The sequence below is a fragment of the Falco punctatus genome (assembly GCF_963210335.1).
Source record: "Falco punctatus genome assembly, chromosome: 1".
Lineage (NCBI taxonomy): Eukaryota > Metazoa > Chordata > Aves > Falconiformes > Falconidae > Falco > Falco punctatus.
Genome location: NC_137580.1, coordinates 75,183,944 through 75,206,082, shown reverse-complemented (window position 1 = coordinate 75,206,082; position 22,139 = coordinate 75,183,944). Strand labels below are relative to the sequence as shown.

Here is a 22,139-nt window from a genome sequence, read left to right as displayed (position 1 = left end):
TGCTTGGCAGATAGGCCACCCTTTCAGAGACACAAAGAGAGGACTTTCTATGGATAAATTAAATTTCTTTAATTCCTTACATAAAGAGTATCAGCTGTCCATATCACAGGGCACACCGCATACATTGTTATGATTGACATTAAATAACAGCAATTAGGAAAAAGCTAGAAAGGTAAACAATGTGCCTAGTACATGATTTTTATTAAAGACCCAAATAATAAACACCTGCTGACTGAAAATGGAGGCAGATCATTTAACACTCATTCTAACTAACTTAAGGTGAAAAGTTAGCAACCAGCTGAGTATTACCTTTGTTATGACCAAACCCAGGAGCTTTCACTATAGAGCAGGACAAAGGACTACCATTATGTGAAACTAGAAACAATAAAGTCTGTTCCAAATATCTTCCAACCTACACATGCTCATAAGACACAAATTCACAAGAAATTTCATTGTATCCATCCAGTACTCTATTGCCATAATTTTTCGAGAAAAAAAAAAAAAATTAAAAGTGGGTTTTGCTGAAAAGCAAATGTTGCCGTCAGGGAAGGTTTGACATAATGCTAGCAAGTGCAGAAAGACATCTAGTAAGATGCCCCACTTGATTATTACCAGCTAAAGACTACAAAAAACTCTGGGTTCTACAGATAAAATGTATATACTAAGTTTTTCATTAGTGCTTACAAACACATAACTTAAAGTGTGCATCCTAGTAACATGTTATATCTTCCAAATAATGTTAAGATCTGATTGTGCATGCAGTCCTTCAGAAACAGAGTAATACTATGAGACAGAAACTTGTTAGATTTCATATTATTCAGAATGGCAAGAAGAAATCTCAAACAGAACTATGTAAAAAGATTATCATCTTCCAAAAATACATTTTAAGATGATATTCTCTAAGAAATTAAAAGAATTGAAGAAAAACAGATAAGTCTTTCCCGTAAGTTTCAGTATTGCTTTTTTATTTTTCTTCTGTCTTATTCCTGTTCTGGGAGAGTAGGAAAAAAGAAAACAAAACCAAGATAAGATATATCTATATATATATAAATCAGTGTTCTTTTCATACACTTTTTCTTCTGTTATTTTTTTTTTTTGTATGGAAGTGACATACGCTGTTTTGAAAACTCCCTTTTCCAAAACACTTGAACAGCAGAACATTTAAAAGAGACAAATTCAGCAGGCTTAATGCTGGAAAAGGATCACATGCTCAGCTGCTCTTCAGCAGAGTCCCCCCTTCTGATAAAAGGATAAAGCATGGCTGCACTATATTCATTGTTAATAGTCATAATTAGTTTCATTATCTCAAGTTCTTAACAAGCTGCATGTCAAAAGAAAAATATCAAGACATAAGAGTAAAATTGAGTGCACTGTGGATGCTGCAATATAAACCCTCTAATTCCCAATACCATTATTAAACCTACATTTCTCAGACTACGTTGTCATGGCAAGTATGACCACCTACCAAGAGCGACTAGCCAGTGGCTGCTGTTCCCACAATTAAAGTGTTTTGGGAAGGTTCTGTCTAAAGTCTGTTTTCTCCTCCCACAAACACATTAATCTAGGAAAGGCTTGCAAACAAAACAAAAGCAGCAATGAATCAGGCCACTAACCTGTCTAGTAGCACAACAACAAGATACCTGATAAATATACTGCTTTTGTTACTACTTTTAAGATTGCTGCTTGGTTTGGTCATGGTTTAACCCCAACCAGCAACTAAGCACCACTCTGCCATGCACTCACTCCCCCTCTCAGCAGGGTGGGGGGGAAGAGAACTGGAAGGGTGAAAGTGAGAAACATTGTGGTTTGAGTTAAGAACAGTTTAATAATTGAAATAGTAACAATCACAAATTATCATGGAAAGGAAAATAACAAAGAAAGATTAAAAAAAACCCAGAAAAGACAAGTGATGCAAATAGAGTTGCTCACCACCAACCAACTGATGCCCAGGCAGTCTCTGAGCAGCAGCCCCCCCAGCCAAACTCCTGCCTGGTTTTATTTCTGAATAATAGGACAGCGTCATACGGTCAGGGACATCCCTTTGGTCACTTGGGGTCAGCTGTCCCAGCTGTGTCCCCTCCTGAATTCTTGTGCCCCCCCAGCCTGCTCTCTGGTGGGATGGCTGAGAGGCAGAAAAGACCTTGGCTCTGTGCAGGTGCTGCTCAGCAATGACTGAAACATCCTTGTGTTATCAACACTGTTTCCAGCACAAATCCAAAACACAGCACCATCCTAGCTACTGCAAAGAAAATGAACTCTGCCCCAGCCAAAACCAGCACACAACATAGCATAAGCAAGCTGATGCAGGAGGTACCATGAAAGCTCTCTCATATACTGCTTCAGAAATCAGACCCATGAAAATAAATCCAGAAAAGTCTACACAGCACAGATTCCCAAAAGCACTCATATTAGCAAGAGAAAGACAGTCTTCTTTCATGTCTCTTAAGGAATACCTAAATACCAAAGTCCCTATTACCAGAGTGACTGTGTAAATAAACTCCAGCCTAGTGACCCTTCAGCTCTGAAACCCCAGGGAGAGGAGAAGAAAAAACAGAACAGGTTTCCAGTCTCATGTATTTTATCACTTACACTAAGCAGGGAAACAAAACCAGTTAAAAATGCAGGGAGTTGATACAGACCAGTCAAATCAATCTGAATACCAGGCTGTTTAATGATCTTAAGCCATTAAGTCTTTGTAAAGTTGATACCTACTTAGCATAATGGTACTGAGAAACAGAGTAAACAAGCCTCTGCACGGTTCTGCTGTGCTGTGGCCAGATTACATCTGTCCATCCATGCAGAGACTGTCCACTCCAGTAAATGGTCCTGGGATGGTGTACAATGACCCTGCCAAGGCTAACTTTGAAATTGAAGTTTGAACACTGATGACAGCACTGTGCAAAAATTACTATCATTAAAGCTTTCTTTTCCCTACCTATTATAGGCAACGGGGTAACAGGATATCAATGTGAAACCTCTGCAGCAATTCATAATGAGAACTAGTTACTTTCAATTTCAAAAAACAATAGATGAAAACGGCAGGATTTCTCTGAATTAATGAAATTACTCTTACTGCACTAAATATACCTTTGAACATGAATTTCAGACAATAAGGCTGTCTTCGGTACTTAAAAGAATTAATTTACAAAGAAGCCATAAATACATTGGGGTTTCTTTAATTCATACAATTTACCGTAAGATACCTAACAGAGTTAAAACAAACACAACAAGAATACCAATTACTAAGAACATTAAGAACAAGAATGATCAGATAAAAGAATTAAGCAAAACACTTGACTGTCTCATAACTGTGGACATTGTGTCTTGACTCAGCTTCAGGAAATGGACACATAGCTGATGTATCAAGGGCTTTTTGGCCCTGATCTTTTGTACAAACCAGTGCTTTACTTTGATTATCAGGATATGGAGTGTAAATATTTCATTTCTGATACTGGACATTTCTGGACACTTATCCCTAGGAGATAAGCAAGATGGATGAATTATGCATTTACAGTCAAAGGCCAGTAGACATGTTAATTAGGGAGGCAAGTCAGATATGCAGCTAACAGCCCATCAAATCAATAAGCAGAACTGCTTCATCTTCAGAAGTTCTGAGAAAGGGTGATCTGACAAGTAACAGGCTCACCGTATTCCTGTGAATCACAACCGGGTATCCTCATTTTACAGTGTCTCAGTGTTACTAAACTTGGTACAATCAGGTCACATTTTCTTTAAAGCAAGAAATATCTCAGTCTAGTATTCCTCTGTTTGAAAACAAACTGACCAAAAAGCCTATTTAGTTGTTCAGCACTTGGGCGTGTGTCAGCTCCCAGTCCCTTCACCAGCAAAGGGTTTTGAACAACAAACTACTCAAAAATAGCAAAGCTAGCAAGACCTTGGAGCTCAGACAGGAAAGAAAGGACTGACTGCACTACTGTGAACACACACTCACTTTGATCTGTGACTCTAGCTTGCATTTGACTGCCTCCAACCTCTTGAATAATTTTTATTCACATAAAGTGTACTATTTCACCTGAGGTTTCACATGACATTAACTCCCTGGCGCATCGTAAGATCACCAGAACTGGCGAGCTCCTAGTCCTGTGGAAAGAGACAAGTAGGTCTTTACAAGTGCCCTGAAAGGCAGTCTTCTCACATCAACTTTAAAAGCATTGATTTAAACGGATTGGATTTCTAAGACAACTTCACTAGCATTTCTCAGTGCCTTCATATTATGTCTTACAGCATCACTAGAGTGCACCCACATCTGGCTTTACCTGCCTTCTCTGCTTGCCAGAACCACTCTTCACAGAGTAAATTTTTTTAAAGTTTTTTATTTGTAAAATATATGCCCAAGCAATTCCTCTGTCTTACACTACCAAACCCATGATGTTTCATTTTAGAAACCATGATCTCTGGATTTTGTATTGTCTCCTCTTCTCACTGCCACATTTCAACATGTACGTCCTCTATTCATTTTTCCATTTTCATTCAACAGTCAAACGCCTCTCAAACAGTTTACTAGAGCAGAAGGAAGCAAACTGTGGCACAGAACCCATTATTCCCAAGCTTTGGCTGTTCCACTTTCTGTCACCCACTTCCTAAAGTAGGTGAGCAGTCACCACTGTTTTGCCTAAAATTTGCAGTAACATGTCTGCATTTTCTATTCACAGGCCCAGCACGTAACGTGCTCTCCTTATGTTTGGCTTTACAGCCTGTTTTGCATCTTCCAGAACAAAATTTATCATCTTTCCAAACCTGTCAAAAATTATTTTCATCTACTTAAATTTCCTGTCTTCACTACACATAGTGCAATCAGATAAAGATGGATACTTGCAGCATTCAAGGTCAGTTGTTTCTCAGGACAACAAAAAGAAGTTCCCCACTAAGATAGCCTCCTACAGAGTCCCAGTGCTTCAGCAAGTTTCACATGTGCGAACGCCATTGACTTTTATTCTATCACAGCTCAGCTTGGTGAACATCACCTCTATTAACTTGCTTGCTAGTGCTGTCAGTTGCCATTCCCACCTCTGTATGATCTGTATCATCCCATGTGTGACGTTATTAGATAAATGTGCCTCAAACCTCATTCTACTGCAATCCTCTACTGGTTACAGTAATGATCCCTCCGAATATTTCTCTTAATTGAGGTCTAACAAGCTGGGATTTCAAACCTCCTAACAACAGCCTGCACTTTCAGCCTGAGGCTAAACTCTGAAGGACTATCATAGATGTTCCGTTCAGTTTTGTTACTAAAAATACTCTTGACTGACTCCTCCACCATTTATTTGGGTTGCGATATTATGTACTGCCATTTGGTGTACCTACACTTGTTTATCCTTTGCATTGGCTTACATGAACACAGGTGAATGATACAAAAGCTATACACAGAACAAAAAGAAAGAAGAAATCCTTTTCTACTCCCTTACTTGTTTGTTTTCTAATTTCTTAGGGGAAAAACCACCTTAAATTTCTTCACCAGACATTTTCTTCGCATCCCCAGAAATCCCATATTCTGCAGCAGAAAGTTACGTGTTCTGTTCAATACACTATGGTCCACTGAGGCTTTCCTGCACTCCGTGGAGACCAAAAAGACCTCTATCCATTTTGCCATTTACTACAAATTACTGGCTACTGGTTTCAGTTCATACCTAGAGGTGATCCCTGAAAATCTATTTAAAAATGCAAATTTACACTTTTTCAGTGTAGAAATGTTAATGTGAATATACATACCCAGCCAGCATTAACTTCAAAGTCTGAAAGTGCTGTTGCTACTGAAAGATTAGGCAGTTACAAAAAACATTTCAAAACTCTCACAACGGCAACAAATTCAAATCAGTTTATCAAAACTGAGATCATCTGCTTTCCTACAAGCCATTTCCCTTCTATCCTCCCACCCAAGCAGCTCCAGTGGGACACTCTGGTGAGTCACGAGAGTCCTTCAGGAACGGTGGTGGCGATGGGGCACACCCACACCACACTAGCAGCATGAGTCCGGGCACAGCAAGCACACCTTACCCGAAACCACACTGTGTGTTGTTGGAAACAAGTGTCAGGCTGGAATCAAGACCCACTAAGAGCACAGGTGGTACTTGGATATTAAGTTCAGGTGGAATTCCCTGCAGCCACAGACATACCAGTTTAAAGTCCACTCCATCAGTGCTGCCAGCTTATGAGCAAAGACTCATTTTCCTCATCAGGACAGGTGGATGCCATCAGGCCCTGGAGTATCTTGTGTTTCAAGGGCTCCTCCATGATTATAAAAACCAAGGTTCTGGCAGAGGCACTGGCCCTGGAGCCAGGGATTGATGTCTGGGGTATGCCTGTTTCTTCCAAACCCTCTCCCCATCACTGGGAAGATTGAGGAAGACACCACCTGTGCTCCCGGGCCTTTCAGCAGGCCTCCCAGGGCCATGAAATTGCTTTCTTCTACCTGGGGCTTCTGGTTGCAACATCATCTGTGCCCATAGGAAAGGTTGGGGGTGGGTGGGTAACAGCTTGAAGACTGTCCTACAGGCACCAGCCGCCCGGTGCCATCCCCAATGGGCCCCAGAGGCAGCCAGCTCCCTGAAGAGTGGACGCACAGATGGTGCCTCTCTCCTGCTCGGGAGGGGTCACCAGCTGCAACTCACCGGCTGTTGCTTCTCAGCACCAGTCTTAACATGGGCCTTGCTGAGTGCTTGGCTGCCATACCCTTGCTGAGGGCCTTACACAGGTCCCTCCTCTTCTGTCTAACCCTGCGCTCGGCCCTACCCAGGCCCTCATACCAGGTGGCTGAGAGGGCTCCAGAAGGTTCCTCGTACAGCCCCCTGCGGCGGCCTGCTGCCACAGCACACACCCTGGGCCTGCCGGGCCGGCGTGTGCGCACCGCCCCGGGACCCACCGGCGGAGGCCGGGCGCCGCGCACCGCCCCGGGGGCCGAGCTCCCTTCAGGCTCCGCGGTGCCCCCGCCTGCCTCCTCACAGGGCCGCTCCGCCCGCAGCTGCGAATCTCCCGCGCGGCCGGGGGCGGGCTCCGCCCCTTGCCGGCTCGTCCAATCAGCGGGCGCCGACCCAGCCGCGCGGGTAGCGCCCCCTGCCGAGCCGCTCTTCCCCCCCCCCCCCCCCCCCCCCCCGCCCCCGCCCCCGGCGCGGCACCCGGCCGTGGCGCCGCCGCCAGCCCCGCCGCCGCCCCCCGCAACCGGGGCAGCGACCGCACGGCTGGGCTGCGGCACCCACGGCGGGGGCGGGACCCGCTGCGCACCCCCCGCTCCGCCTCCGGGACGCGCTGCTGGCCTCGCCCTTCCAACCCGCAAAGGCCTGGCTGCGGTTCCCCGTTGCAGGCGGCTCCCGCAGCCCCCGCCGCACGGGGAAGGCTCCTCCTGCAGCTTTTCCCCTTCCCCCGTTCCCTGCAGCCATTCCTGCCTCTGCCACTGCACCGGGCCGCTCCGGCTGCCAGCCCGGCGCCGGCAGACGAAGCCCCCCGACAGGTGCCCAACCCTCGCCTCACTTCGCCTGCCGCATCCCTCTTCTCCAGATCCCGCTTTTCTGCCTACTCAGATCGCAAGGAGACAAACCCGGGCACCCAAGCCAGGCTTGCAGTTTCTGTAAGTCGAAGTTATTCACAGCAAAGAAAAAAAGAAAAAAAAAAGGAGGAAAAAAGGGGAAAACGGAGGAAAAAAGGAGGAAAAAGGAAGAAAAAGAAAAAAGTAAAAAAAAAAGAAAACAAAAAAAGAAAAGGTGATAAAAAGAAAATGGGAAAAAAGAAAAAAAAAAAGAAAAAAAAAAGACAGACCTAATTTTTTTTTACGCCAATTAGTTTATAATTTTCCAGCACATAATATTTCACCTTTGGCAATGAACAAACAAGAGAAAGACCCCCGATTTATCTACTTCCACAAGAGCAAGTTATTTCTTTCTGGTTAGGGCATTAGTCTCTTGCCTCATACTAGTACTGCTTGACTTTGATTCGCAACATCCCTCAAAAACCCCTTCTCCCACGGAAACAACTGTATTAAATTTACATCTTTGATTGTAGAACAGTGTATCATTTTGACAAAACGCACACTGCTTTCTGCCTCTTGATTGTTCTGTGTTTTTCTTTCATAAATTGGAGTGCTCTCAAAAAAACACACAGAATTTTTAACAGCTAAATGGTTGGTTCATCAAACAAAGGCAAGGAGTTGAAATTAAGAGACAATTGTCTTACCCGTTGTGACACCATGAACAACGCCTTCCTTGGTCCTGGAACCTAAACAAAGAACAATATCAGGTTGAAAAATACATCTTCTTAAGTACTGGTAAAGACTAGATAGATGATGAAGAGGGATGAACACATAGATTACACAGTTGCATACAGAATTTTCTAAGACTATTAAAATTAAAGAGAAATTCAATCTAAGGGAATAGGCAGAATTATCAATAAAGAGCAACTGCATGAGTGTATACTGACTGTGGAAAGGTGACTAATACTGGGAATGCTTCTGCAGTTTATTGTTTGCATGTACTGACTTCCATGCCATTTTCTTAATAGCAGTGTTAATTAAGCCTCCCACTTTGCAAACTCACATGGGTAACTCTGCACAGAAACCACGTTAATGTTAACATCCTATGGAGGCTCACACATGCATTTGCAGAACATCAGAGCCAAAAATTCCAGAAGATCCTTAAAATTTCATCTTACAACTCTCCTCCAGATCTCAGTTTGCAGGGGTTAACAACCGTTACTGAACGACAGAAAGGCCCAGAAGTTAAAATCATGGGGAGCTGGTAGTGCTAGCCAGATATAGACAAAAATTAATCTGAATGGGAAACATTAAACAGTGGATAGGTGTCAAATGTGAAAATGCCACCAGCATCAAACCCAAAGCCTGCTGCATCCAGTGTCCTCCTTGTCACCGGCATGTATGACAGCTAATGATTCTGCAGACAGCAACCTAAACCCAGTACTAGACTGAGATGTAACGCAAGACCTGTACAAGCAGTGTGACTGCCACCCTGAAGACCAGACTGGTTTCTGGCACACCTCTGTAAGAATACCATGACTTTTTACCACACTGCATGAAAGGGAACAACCTCTCGCGTCTTCAATGGGAAGAGAAACAAATTAGCACATAGTGCTATTGAAAACGTAACTCCATGTCATTGTCCCTACCAGAGCTCTGCTTGTCCTTGTCAGGTTTAATAATTTGGCTGCATTCCAGGGATTAGTATCCATTTGTGGACGATGATGCTGAACAACGTGCAATTAAGCATTACAGAGACAGAGTTTATGCCTCCTAGTTTATCATCTTACCCTGGTCTGCTAGAGATAGGATGACTTTGTTACCTACATAGAAGTTATCTTATTTCTAATGCAATTTTTTGTCTGTATGTCATTCAGTATTTGAGACATTATCATTTACACTTCTCATTTTACACAGTGTCAAGCTAAAATTATATAGATATTGTAAGAGTGAAGTCATATACAAACTGATATAAGCAGAAATATGTTAGAAGAAAGCAACTTTGATCACAACTGTTTACAATAATACAATTAAATACTGAAATGCAATGCAAGTTCATTGATCAATATGCCTGACTTGCTACTAGTGCCCATTTATGGAATTTAAGCCATGTATTTATGGCACTATCAGATGGATTACAACATTGAACTGTTATCCATGAGCAAGACCAGCATAATAATCCATGGCAAATAAGAAAAAAAAAATGCCACATAAAGTAAACCATGTTCTTTTAACTAGCTAATGAAGAGGTTAAACAGCTGAGAAGTTGTCTTCCCCCTCTATTCTGATTTTCACTTTTAAAAAAGCTTGTTTTCTCTCACTGAAGATATTTATCATTGAAAGAATTGTCCATTTTATTAAATCCAAGATGTTCATGTCTAAGGACTTGTTTCAGGACTTTGGTTCTCAATCTTGCGGCACCATGTGAGCTGAAGCCGCAAAGCACTTTGACCATATACTGGAATCCAAGCAGATGATGGTTCTACTGACTTCTAGAAAAAGACTAAACACCACTTCAGGCTTACAGCATGTCCATCAGAATACTTACTGTTAAGCATACACTTTAAAATGCATTGTTAGGCCTGGCCAATATCTCATTCATCTTGTTGAAGTTATTGCCTGCAAGACAAGCTATTAAACACATGGAAACCTGTGAAAAGCAAGTACTCAGTTCCCTAGGGCTGGCAAGAGATGAATGATAAAGGAGAACTCCCTGAGGACTTCTGCAACCGTATATCCTGAGGGACATAAGCAACTTGATTCTTACTTCACTTACCCTGAAGCAACACTGCTATAGCCGCAACTAATACAGAAATGCTAGTCTCTGCTAGTGGAAGACAGGCTTTTCTGTAATGAAATCTCAGCTCGCAGACCTGTGCGGAACAGAGATATGCGTAGCCAAATCCATTACCTGGCAAACAACCAGCTAAGCCATGGTCCAGACCTTACAGCATATGTTAGAGCTCAATACTATTTGCCCCAGCACTGCACACTCACATGGCAGTAGCTGCTTTTGCAGTCACAGCTACAATGCAACCTAGAAGTATTTTAGGATCTGCCAGAAGCTGGACTATAAATAACAACAGTTGAATGCAGTAGGATGGCTTCTGGCTGGCAGCGAAGGAAAGCTGGTTGTCCACATTGTTTCTAATAGAAACTCACTGCCTTTCATCCTCATGGTCCCAAAACATCAGTACTCTTGCTCATTTGTACCGTGCGTAACAAAGGGAACAGTGGAATCAGAGTAGGGATAATATAAAGACCGAGAAACCTAACACTGACCGACACTACTTAGGTGATGCAGAAGCAATAGTAGTACACGGTAACACTACTCCTCCTGGTTAAAGACAGGGAGACATAAGCCCAAATTAGGGGAAGGGGAAATCATTGTCTAAGGAAAACACTTGCTCCCAGGCACTGAACCCCATTATTCCATCAGAGGGACCTTGAGTCCCTTGACTACTCCACTGGCTTTTCTACTACCAAAGGAAAATAAGAAACCTTACGAAAAGAGAGTGCAGCAGAGGAAATTTGGATGGTCTTGCCAAATAGGTCATGATTGCACTCTTCTACTCCAAGGCCATGTGCCAGCTAAGCACAGGGAGTAGTAAACAACTCATCCCTAGCCATCCTGCTCCTAATAAACTATTCCTATGCTCTGCTACGGTGCAACACGTCAGAAATTATCAGACCAGAAACTTCCGTTCCTGAGCACTGAACATGCACTCAAGAGGCAATTGAGCAAAAACTTCAGCTCCCTGGCAGCACACAAAAAGCTCTGAGGAGCTTCTGAGCACTAATAAGAGCATGCAAGACCATCCTTCTTACTCTCGGTTCCTGGTTTCAAAGCGACGGGGGGCAAGTATGGCCACTCATTTCCTCACTGCTTCACACCAACAGCTCTTGAAGGATACATAAAGACCTAGTCTTAAATTTACGGCATGCACAATGCAGCCCAGGGCTGCTAAGCCTCAGTCCTCCCTTCTAATGAATGATCAGACCATTGTTGGACATCAAGAAAGGTCCTGATGCTCTGCTTGTATGAGTCAAGACTGAGCCATTGATTTCAGCTGGCCAATGCTGAAGTACATCAGCAGAGGAATTTAGGTGGACCCGCCCCCGCCCCCCCCCCCCCCCCCCCCCAAGCATAAAAACACACTATAGACTGTACTGAACAGTATCTTGGGTATTAAAAAGCAGGACAAAGACAGTGGACTGAGGGAAGAAAGGACAGTTAGTTAATCCTCCAATATGCCACTCTCCCTCAGAACCCTTTCAGTTTCCCCCATGCCAAAGGGAACTGAGAGAGAGAGGAACAAACAAGATGTTATAACAATCTTGTTCATCCCAAGCAGCAGCTTTTGTTAATTCTATCTGGTAAAAATTCTATTATGTTACAACCTTCCACATAATAGCTAAGAGCAGCCTGGACAGAAAGGTCCGGATGTTTTCTATATTTACTTAATTCGACTGATTTCAGTGGGAGACCATATCATCTAGGAGATTTGGACCAAAAACTTTGCATCTTTTTAATTCTGCAGCAGCAGTGGAAGGCTGAATATTATGGAGCTGACTGCTGAAACTGAAAACGATTAACACATCCTTCTCAGCCCAGTGTTGTGAGGTTCTTTTTTCCAGGATGTCAGGCAGCTTTCACAGCTTAATCTGGCCGTGAAACTTGCATCTGAAAACCCAGCTAGAGAGATAGGAAGGAAGAAACCTTCAGGATCTCTAAGGCAGTGTGCTGCTCCTCTTCTGCATTGCAACCGTTACCAGCCTGCAGAACGGAGAGATATCACACCAGCCTTTGCTAACACTGCCCAGAAGAGCCACCCCTGCTGCAGGCTTGGGAAGCAGACAGAGAAATACCCAGCTCCCCGTTTCCCCCTTACCCAACCTGATCCTGTTGAAACTTCAGCTGGGGAAACTGTGGCTCCCTACAAGCAGGTACCGGCAGGGACACGGGAGCTGCCAGAGGTCCTGGAGACAGCTTCCAACCAAAGGCTTTTTCACCTGCATAACTGAAACTATGCATACAGCTCTTCCTTCCTGAAAAGCAGGCATCTGCTGTGGGAAGGATCCTTCACCATTACTACAGTCACGCATGGGTCCCCAGCATGGCTCAGGGCTCCACCGTCCTTACTATTTTATTCTTGAATTAAATAGCAAGCCTGCCCTCCAAAGTTCAACCCCAGCAAAAGTGTCTTCAGTCTGAAGACAATAGGAAATAGTTGCCTTTGGGAGCAGAACAAGGTTCAAATATTATTACGGTCTGGAGAACAGGTCAGACACAAAGGTTAACTTGACACACAATGCAGGTTTCTAATACAAAGAAATCAATGGCCTCAGAAGTATGGTCAGGAACTACAAGAAAGTAAAATTAAAAAAAAAAAAAGAAGGTCCTACCCCTGAAAAATAATTCCAATATCAAGCACAATGTACAGTGAAAGAACATCTATTTTGCTATATTGAAAATGAGCAGACACTCATTTTAAAATAGATTTCTCTCACAATTAGTTTTCGAAATAACTGCCATCTCTGTTGGCAAGAGCACCGAGCTTTGCTATGGCTTAGCAGGAGAACAGTGTATTCCAAGTAAGTGGTCTAAACTATATGGAGCAGAAATAATTTGTTACAGACAGGCACTAGCCTGCAACGGCAGAGGGAATCCTGAAAAGATACTGGAATTGCACAGACCTCGGTGCTCCCATTTTAAAGAAATGCCTCGGGGTTTCAACTCTGTTTAATTTCTCTTTGATACCTGTGCACATCGTCCTAGGTACACACAGCATCCATTACAGAACTGACCTGCTACAAAATCAGCAACAACGAAAGGACCTGTAGGTCCTTTCCCCCTCCATTCATTTATAGACTAACTTTATCAGATGAGTAAGAGAAATAGATCCGTATTTTTATTTTTTTTTTTTTAAAACGACCACTTCTTCATGTGGCTTGGCAGATTATTTTGCTGTGAATTTTTTACGGCAGCATTTGCAAGATAGCCCATTAAAACCCAATACTTGTTAAGCAAATATGATGATCACGCAGTCAAGTACTGATCTGGGATTTGAAAATAATTTTATCCCTGGCTCCACACAAGACTCTTGTATGGCCTAGATAAGTCACTTAACACCTGATTTGCTATCTTGGGGTCTACCTGCCCTACCTCATTAACTGTAGTGGCTCTTCCTTGAGAACTCATGGAAAATATCTGCTATGGATATGCAATAGCAAGTACAGAACATGAAGTTAATTTCAAAAGATGAGGAGATGACACTGTCATACAAAACGGTACTGTCGATGTGCCAAGCCATTAGCACAGCCTATGCTCGGTTCCTGAACTGATCTCTCAAGTTTCTTCTCTTAAAATCCCACCTAAACCCCACATGTTCTAAGGCATGCTGTAAAGCTATCTTCCACTTCAGCTTCTATATATTGTTTTTTAGTTTATTTTTACTGTTCCATCTACCCCTTCAGACTTTAACCCAGCAAACTTCTTGAATAGAGTGCCAGTTAGTGACCTGCACTCTAAGGCACCTCCTATGACACGGTCTAGTTCTGTATGGTGTGACAAATGTGGCTCCACAGAGCAGTAACACATGGCCAGCACAACACAGTAACATAAGAGCCAACATCTGGTTTCAAAGAACCGAAGCTCAGGAGAGCACAACTCTCCTCTTGTTTGTTTTGCAAGGGTCTCCTGTGAGTCATGACGTTTGGGTTTTCCTGCTGAAGAACAGGTCTGCTGAGGATCCAGCTGTGAATGTCAGGGTACAGCGACCCACAGCATGATCTCTGCTGCCCACCTACCCACATAGAGGACACCCTCTTTCGTCTTCCCTGCTGCCTCTGCCACACCCTGCTTGGTTTTTTCTGCTGCTGCTACAACTCCCTCCTTTGCCTTGGAGAGTCCTTTCATGAACACATCCATGGCTGAAGAATTTCTTCACACAGCTCTAGAGGAAAAAAAAGAGACAGGACACTTTCAGTAAGTAGGGTTTTTTTTCAGCTTTTTCTCCCAGAAAGGGAAGAAAATTTTATTGAAATCAAATGGGATCAAAATTACTTTAAAATTATATTATTTATACCCCCACATTATGTAGCATCTCTACTAGCAATATGTAATCACCCCTCTGTATGTGAGGTTGCACTCCATATTTCAGACAGAAAAAACAGTTAAATAACTAGAAAAAAAAGGCGTACAATTCTGTGACTCGCCTTTACAGTTTCTCACATGCTGCCATACATAGTAAGTTAAACACCACTGCCAGAGCAGTTCCCTTGATCCAAGCCAAACATGGGGACCCCATTCCCACAGGATCTGGCAGAGGCTTCTGGTCACGTAGGTCTGGTTGGAAGAGTCATTGATAAAAGTCCCTTCCTTGCCTCCCAAGGCATCATTTCCTTCAAAGGGCAGCTCCATTCATGAGCCGATGGCAGGATTTAGTCCTGTGATTTGAGGATACTCCACCTCTCATCCAGAGGAAAAAGCCAACTTAAAGAAACACTAACAACTACTAAAAAAAACCCAACAAAACCAACAAAAAAATACAAATCCCCAAACCCTCCTAAATCACAACGGCTCACTCGTTATAAGAAACTGCCATTACAACCCAGAGGGACGGGAGCAAACAGAAAGCGCTGCTTTTCCAGTAGTCAAGCATTTTGTGCACAGTCCACATCACTTCTGGAAACTGAGTTTTCCCAAATGGGTTCTTTGCATTTATCAGCACTGAGAAAAGATTTTACTAAAAAGCAAAAGCAAGAATGCAGGCTTGTAAAAGCAACACGCTAAAGCTACCGGGTGAGTTCTGTGGCAGCTACACAACCCAGCGCTACCCTGAAACTACTAAAATAGTAATTAAACCCAAGAAGTCAGCGTCACTTCAGTAAACCCGTTATCGATAGCCCTTTCTCTTCACCCACACAGAACTGCTGCCTGTGATTTTCTTTGCGCTGCCGGAGGCTGGGTAGGAGGGATGGCTGTCTAGGAAGGCATCTGGGCTGCCGCTTTCTACTGACACTGAATTTTTCATGGCAGCATTTGCAAGACAGTCCACTAAAGCCCAATACTTGCAACGCCCGTGCCCCTGCCCACTGCCCACCGCCCCAGCCCCACTGCCCACCGCCCCTCACCGCCGGGCTGCGGCAGGAGCGCCTTACACACACGGGGGCGGAGGGTGGCAGCCCCCTGCCCGCGGCACCCCCCAGGCTCCTCCACCGAGGGGGTCCCCAGGCCCGTCCCCATCCCTGCGTGGGGGGCAGCGCCGCTGGGGGCACCTGGGGACGGCAGGCGGGGGGGGCTATATATCGGATGTATATCAAATAGCATACAGGCACCTGCAGAGGGAGGGAGAGCGCAGGGCGTCGTGGCCATATATATATATATATATATATTTATTTATATATACATCCATTGGGAGAGAGAGGCACCTACCGAGGAGGTCTGGGCGACGACACCGTAGGGGCACCCCCGGGCTCCGGCGGACCCGCCGTCGCGGCGCCCGGCTTCTCCTTCCCTCCCTCCCCGTGCCCACAACAGGTCGTTCAACGGGATATACATACATATAAATGTATACATATAAATATTTCAGGTATTCTATATCTATATATATAAATCTACGTGCATATATACACACATACTCACAGCCGCTGCGGCTCCACAGGCACGGAGAGCCCAGCCCTCGGCAGCGCGGACGCGGAGCGGAGCCGCCCCCCCCGCCGCGCCGCCACCGCCCCCTCCCCGAGCCCGGAGCGCCCCGGGGGGCCCCGCCGCCGCCCCCTCCCCGAGCCCGGAGCGCCCCGAGCGGCCCCCGCGGCCGCGCCACTTACCGCCGGGCTCCTCCGCCACCGGCGACCGACCCGCTCCGAGCAGGCGTGGGGCGGGGGGACACGGGCGGACGGAGGGGGACGCGCGGAGGGGCCGAGGGGAGCTGCCCCTTCTCAGCACATCCCCGAGGCGGGGGGGAGCGGCCGGGTCCGCTGGCACCACCCCCGACGGCAGCCCCGCAGGCGGCGAGTGTGCGGGAGGGGCGCGGGGCGGGGGGAGCGAGGCTGCGCCGCGAGGGGGGGAGGGGCGGGGGGAGCGGGGAGGGTCCCCGCCCCCCGCTGGGCGCTGCGCCCCCCGCCCGGCCTCCTGCGCCCCCCACCCCTGCGGCGGGGGTGGGCTGGGAGCGCTGGTGCCACCGACGCGGACCGAGGGGACCGGCCGGCTTGGCGCCCCTGCGACCCCCCGCGCCCACCGCTCCCTCAACAGGCTGGGGCACCGCAGCTCCGGAGGGCGGGGAAGCTGCTGCTGGTGGCTGCAGAACACCCCTGTTTCGCTTCACCAAAGCCTTACAAAATCTCCCCGAGCATCTCATCGCTTTCTTTTTTTTTTTTCTTTTTTCCCCACCTCCAAATTTTCAGCCCTAAGTGGCTGGAGTTCAGCGTGGCTGTTCTCACAAGATTCACGATGCCAGCTCGGTTTTAAGTACGGGAGGTGATGCTCTGGCGGCTCAGTCTTAAGCCTATTGCACACACACACATTTTCAGCCCAAACCAGAAAGACTATGAGAAGCCCTGCCATGCTCCTGCCAAGTTTGCCCGAACCTGACACCTCTACTAGCATCCTCCACTGTACACTCCATGGCCACTGCTACCCAAGTCTTCATCATAGGAGTCACTTTTTCCCCAGAAAGGGAAAGCTATCCAACTTCTCTATTTTGGTTGCAGAATTTAGGCACGGAAAGCCAAGACCAGTAGGAGACAAGGCATTAGAACAGATGGACTTTCAGCTTCAGTACATCAGTTCATGTGCTATATAAAATCCTGCAAGACCTACAGAAACCGTTTGGTTTTTAAGGCACTCCAAAAGGAGAAACAGAATATAGTGTAGATGAGATACAAGGCTCTGAGCTGCAACGAGCATCTTTCATCCGTCATCCTGCGCAGACAGCTCATGCATCCCTCGTTTTGTTTGCATTCTGAACACGTAGTGCAAAGTCTTCCTCTTGTCAGGTTTCCTCATAAGCCTTAATATTTCTATACTGTTTGGTAAACTTTCTTTTGGTTCATTCCACTACTAGTTTTAATCAACCAAGTATTATACAATGTATTTTCTTTCTGTGAGAATGTGTGGACTGGGAATACAAATCATTTCCTCACAATCCTGCTCTCAAGAAAAGCCTTAATAAAAAAAAGATAAATAAAAAAGGGATGGGGCCCCTGGGAATTAAATTACGTTAAGGTACCTCATCTCATTCATCCTGTGCAGCACGTTCATACTCAATAAAGCAAGAACTAAATGTGGCGTTTCTATTTCCTCCCAATTTGAGGGAGGAGGAAAATAGATATAGTTTCAGACAACAAGGTAAAGTGAATCAAAATCATATACTTTCTACGTATTGTTGACTGGCCCAGCAATGTATATACCATAGTATATAAATTGGGTCCTTGAAAGCCACTCCCTCAGTCATTCTCTACCACCCAGGCCAGTAAAGCTAGACCCCAAATTAGAATTAAAGTAAATATTGTACTCCTTATATAAGTATTATTTTCTGGATTTAAAGAAGCCTTTTGTTTCTGTAGCATGCAAGTAACTGTGAGCATGAAATGTGGCTTTGTATCATGTTGATATAAGTCTGGACAGACTCATTTAATTACGTTAGCAATAACAGAGAACCTAGTGTGATGAATACCCTTGTATATTTACGACTCGGTTTCTGAAACTACAAAGAAAAGCTCCAATATCTGCAACTCCTAGCTTTTGCAAGGGTTCTCTTTTTTGCCTTGTGTTTGTCAAAGGCAGGCATTATGTTCTGCTGTTAAACAAAGTAACAGCTTGTCAGTTAATAAAATCATGCTGCTAGAAATAGAGGTAAAGGCAAGAGGCATCAGTTACCACAGCAGAAATAAAGCTTAAGATTTCAGCTGTAGTATTTAAAATAGGCAGCTTTTAAATTCTAAATCAGGGGGTAAAGAGGCACAGAAGGAAAAAAAATAGAGTATGAACGTTGACGCAAGAAATTCTTCATTCTGAAGATGGAAGAGACTCAAGTAGAAAACAATTAAATATGGTGGGGAATTAGTACTGCATCTCCAAGGTGATTCCCATTTAAACCACACTGTGTACAACAGCTGGGTGGATTTTTTTAGATTGTCTCCTCAGTACTTTTAGTATCACAGTAAGTTCTCCCCTGAAGCCTTTCTTGTCTGAAGAAAGGATAGTAGCAAGCAGATTGCCCACTGATTGCATTTAAAACAAATCTTTATTTAACGACACTGTTTACTTTGCATGAGCATCTACACCAAAAATCAATCAAGCAGTAATAAAAAGTCCTTCAATCTATCTTGCATTGCAGACTAACTTACTGGTTTAGTTGCTAGTGATCAAGTAAACCTACTTTATTGCTGTGAAAAGAACAATTATTGACAATTGAACAGTACTGCAGAGTAAAACTGATCAGAATTTACTGTCTTCAGGTTAAAAAATTCAAATGTGAAACTTTTCATGTGGAAACACTGGAGAGGTGTTCTCCTAAATTGAAAGCTTTCCCCTGTTTCTTCAAAAAGTGACTCAGACTGGCTCCCTCCGTTAGCACGGAACTGACACGTGATGTTACCCAGAAGAAAGGTACCTTCGAAAACTTGAAAAGCCACAGTATGAAAGGAAGCTGTCTTAGGGCAGGCTATTCATAGGTAACATGAATTATTCCACTGCAGGATCTTTCACCGATTGCAGATAATCTGAAAATAGTCTTAATTTGCTAAATCCATTAACTGTGTCAAACAGTGCAATTTTTGTGCAAATATTTTTCAGTCTTCGGATGTCTTACAGAACAGATTATGATGTGCGTCGCTTTGGAGGCAACGGGGAGTTCAGACCATTTTTGTAGACTCTTGCAATCACGTTTGCATTTCTATTCCCACTCGGGTCCCTCTGTGGGTCATTGCTGTCATCACTGGCCATGCTCTAACTACCTGTGTGCGTAAGCAATTTCTAAGAACTCAAAAGCATGCTTAATTTCAAAAAAAGATGAGTGTGACCTCTCATTTGCTTACAAGTAAGCCTGAGGTTTAGCATGTTGTTACCTTAACACTTAGCATGCTTCCAAGTTGTAATGTACCTGTTGTAATGTAACACTTACAGAGCATGTATATGCCTCACTTGCATGGTGTTTCCAGTGATGTGTACTCAACTGAAAATTAAACACGTACTAAAGCCTTCATACAATCAAGTTGCAAGTTATCATTTCAGAGTTTGTTTTCCAGTGGCAGCTATTAATTTAAAATTCATATCCATTATTATGCAGCAGTTGCCATTTCCAGTTCATTCTTATTGCAAAGATTTCTGCTCGTGAGCTGTTTTGATAGATACAACTGGGTGCTGACTAGGGCCTGGGTCACTGGATGTCCACTGTTGTGCCACACAACCATTGATAGGAGACACGAATAGACCTGAAGCAGGTTTTTTTGAAATTCAGAACAACATTGTTGGTGTCTTTGTGCACAGAGTCCTTCATCTCAGACGAAAACCAGAGCACGGACAGAATGCTTCACCGAGATAGACCCCCACGACCAGGCCTAGCTCCAGCCTTTATTCTTGTTGCTTCTCCTTTGCTTCTGATCTACCTGCTCCTCTCTGGCACCATGTTCTTTCTCAGAAATCTCATTTCTCTGCAGTCCCAGGCCTTGTGTTTGACACAGATGGATCAGACAACTGGTCTACTCCTTCCTGCTCTCGGCTCAGGTGCACACAGCGCAGCACGTACCATTTCATGTCTGCAAACTACAGGCCAAGCTATGTTAAGCTTCAGGCCAGAACACATCCAGTGCAGGTGGATGCATCAGAGATCTAACCAAGAAAAAGGTGCGTGGCTGCAGACCAATGAAAAAAGAGGACTTCTTCCCGAAGTCTTAGCATTTGAACAAATTAGGCTGGAATTGGAAGTATATCTGAAAGAAATCCACATGTATATCTCAAGTGAGGTTGCTAAACCTCAAATTCCTTCTTCCAAATATGAACAATGTAAACATTTTCAAAAGAAAACTTAACCAGAATCTTTCAGCATAGGTAAAAATGTGTGTATATATATGTGTGTGTTTATGTGGAAAAGAGTATTTAGAATATATACACGTGTGAAAAATGTTCTAATTGAGACAGACATATATGCCAAAATACCAGATTGGAGGTATGTACACACGCACGCGTGCGCACACACACACGCACACACACACACACGTATGTATACATGTATTTGAAGAAGGTGATGTCTGTCTTTGACCTGGCAAATATCAGCCCAACTACACTAACCTTGACGTAACTCTGAACAACAGAAAGAAGGGTCTCACAGCTTTGTACCACCTCTGTTGCAGGCAAAACCTGCCAGACCTTCACCTCCTTTACTTGCAGGCGAAGCTGAAGTTACAGAGGCATCACATCTTCCACAGGCAATGGTAACATTTTATAAATTAATTAATCTGTCTGGGCTAGAAAGTGCTGAAGGGCAAAGCAGCTCTGTCTGTTGCACCTGGGACCTTAAGCGAAGCTGTACGCTGAAAGCAACAGCTTAAGTGCTAAGGAGGCCATCTGGCAGTAAGTTTCTACTCAGAGACACCCAGAACATCAGATGAGGCTGACCTAAGGGTGCCTGGCAAAATCAGGGTTGATTGTTCTTTAAGATGATTCCCGTTACATAGCACCAATGGGTTGATTGTAATGGAAAGAAAGAATTATCTTCCTCATGATGTGATGCAGCATGTTAGCAGTATCTCGTATAACCGAAAATGCTAATGCTAGGGGAGTGGGAACCGTCATGCAGCGTGAGGTCTGGTGCCTGTCTTGTCCCAAATCCTGTTGGAGTGAAAGGCCAGCACCAGATGTCTCCAAGGTCAATGATAAGGCTGCAAGCTCTAAAGCAGCCTGCTGCAAATCCAGGTATCTGAGCCAGTGCAGGCACAGCACATTAATTACCTGGATGGCAGCATTTCTCAAGAGATACACCAGGAAGGCAGAAGCTTTAATTAGATCCTGAAGTTGGTCACCAACAAACTGTTTAAACAAGTGCAAAACCCAGACAGGAGCATACTTCATTCTATCAAACTGTCTTCTTTCTACAATTTCTAAGGAAAGTAGGCATCACACAAAAGAAAAGTGGCAGTTTTCATTCAGATCACACTTTTTCCATCAGAGGTGTTAATAATCCAGAGGTGATAAGCATATGAGCAATCCAAACACATGAATGCATCTTCACACAGAAACTTTTGTTTCTCATGTTGCTTATGAGTAAGTTTGCTTTATTGCTGAAGTCTGTTATCCGACACATTAAATAAACAGAAGTTCTATGTATCTGAAGTTCATCAACATTTGCTACGCAAGAAGGGGATTCCCTTTTTGAACATTCAGTGTGTGCAAAAATAAACCAAACAACACATATATATATATATATAAATGATATGTAGAACAAGTGCATAAAGACTACATTGTTTTATTATGTCTTGCCATATTAACCTCCAGGGAAAACCTAATGTCTCCTCTGGAAAAGGCAACACATCATCCTCTTCTCATTTCTCTGATTCCAACACACAAACACCCCAGCCAAGCAGGTCCCTTAGATACCGATTGCTGGTGCCACTCCAATTACCAAAACCTCATGACACGGTCATCAATTGCCAG

The 22,139-nt window shown here is 44.3% G+C and overlaps 1 protein-coding gene across 3 annotated transcripts in view; it reads right to left on the bottom strand.

Moving 5' to 3' along the window:
* SNCA (synuclein alpha) overlaps positions 1 to 16,692 on the bottom strand; it is a 70,784-nt gene extending 54,092 nt beyond the window's left edge. Inside the window, exons 1-3 of one of the 3 annotated variants that reach the window (XM_080401003.1) lie at positions 16,316 to 16,692; positions 14,294 to 14,439; positions 8,188 to 8,229 (exon numbers count right to left, since the gene is read on the bottom strand). In XM_080401003.1, coding sequence (XP_080257129.1) covers positions 8,188 to 8,229; positions 14,294 to 14,414 — 163 coding nt within the window. In that variant the 5' untranslated portion in view covers positions 14,415 to 14,439; positions 16,316 to 16,692. Of the gene's footprint in view, positions 1 to 8,187; positions 8,230 to 14,293; positions 14,440 to 16,126; positions 16,252 to 16,315 lie in introns of those variants that run through there. The other 2 variants (XM_080401004.1, XM_080401005.1) reach the window with 2 other exon arrangements.
* Positions 16,693 to 22,139: the final 5,447 nt, after the last annotated feature.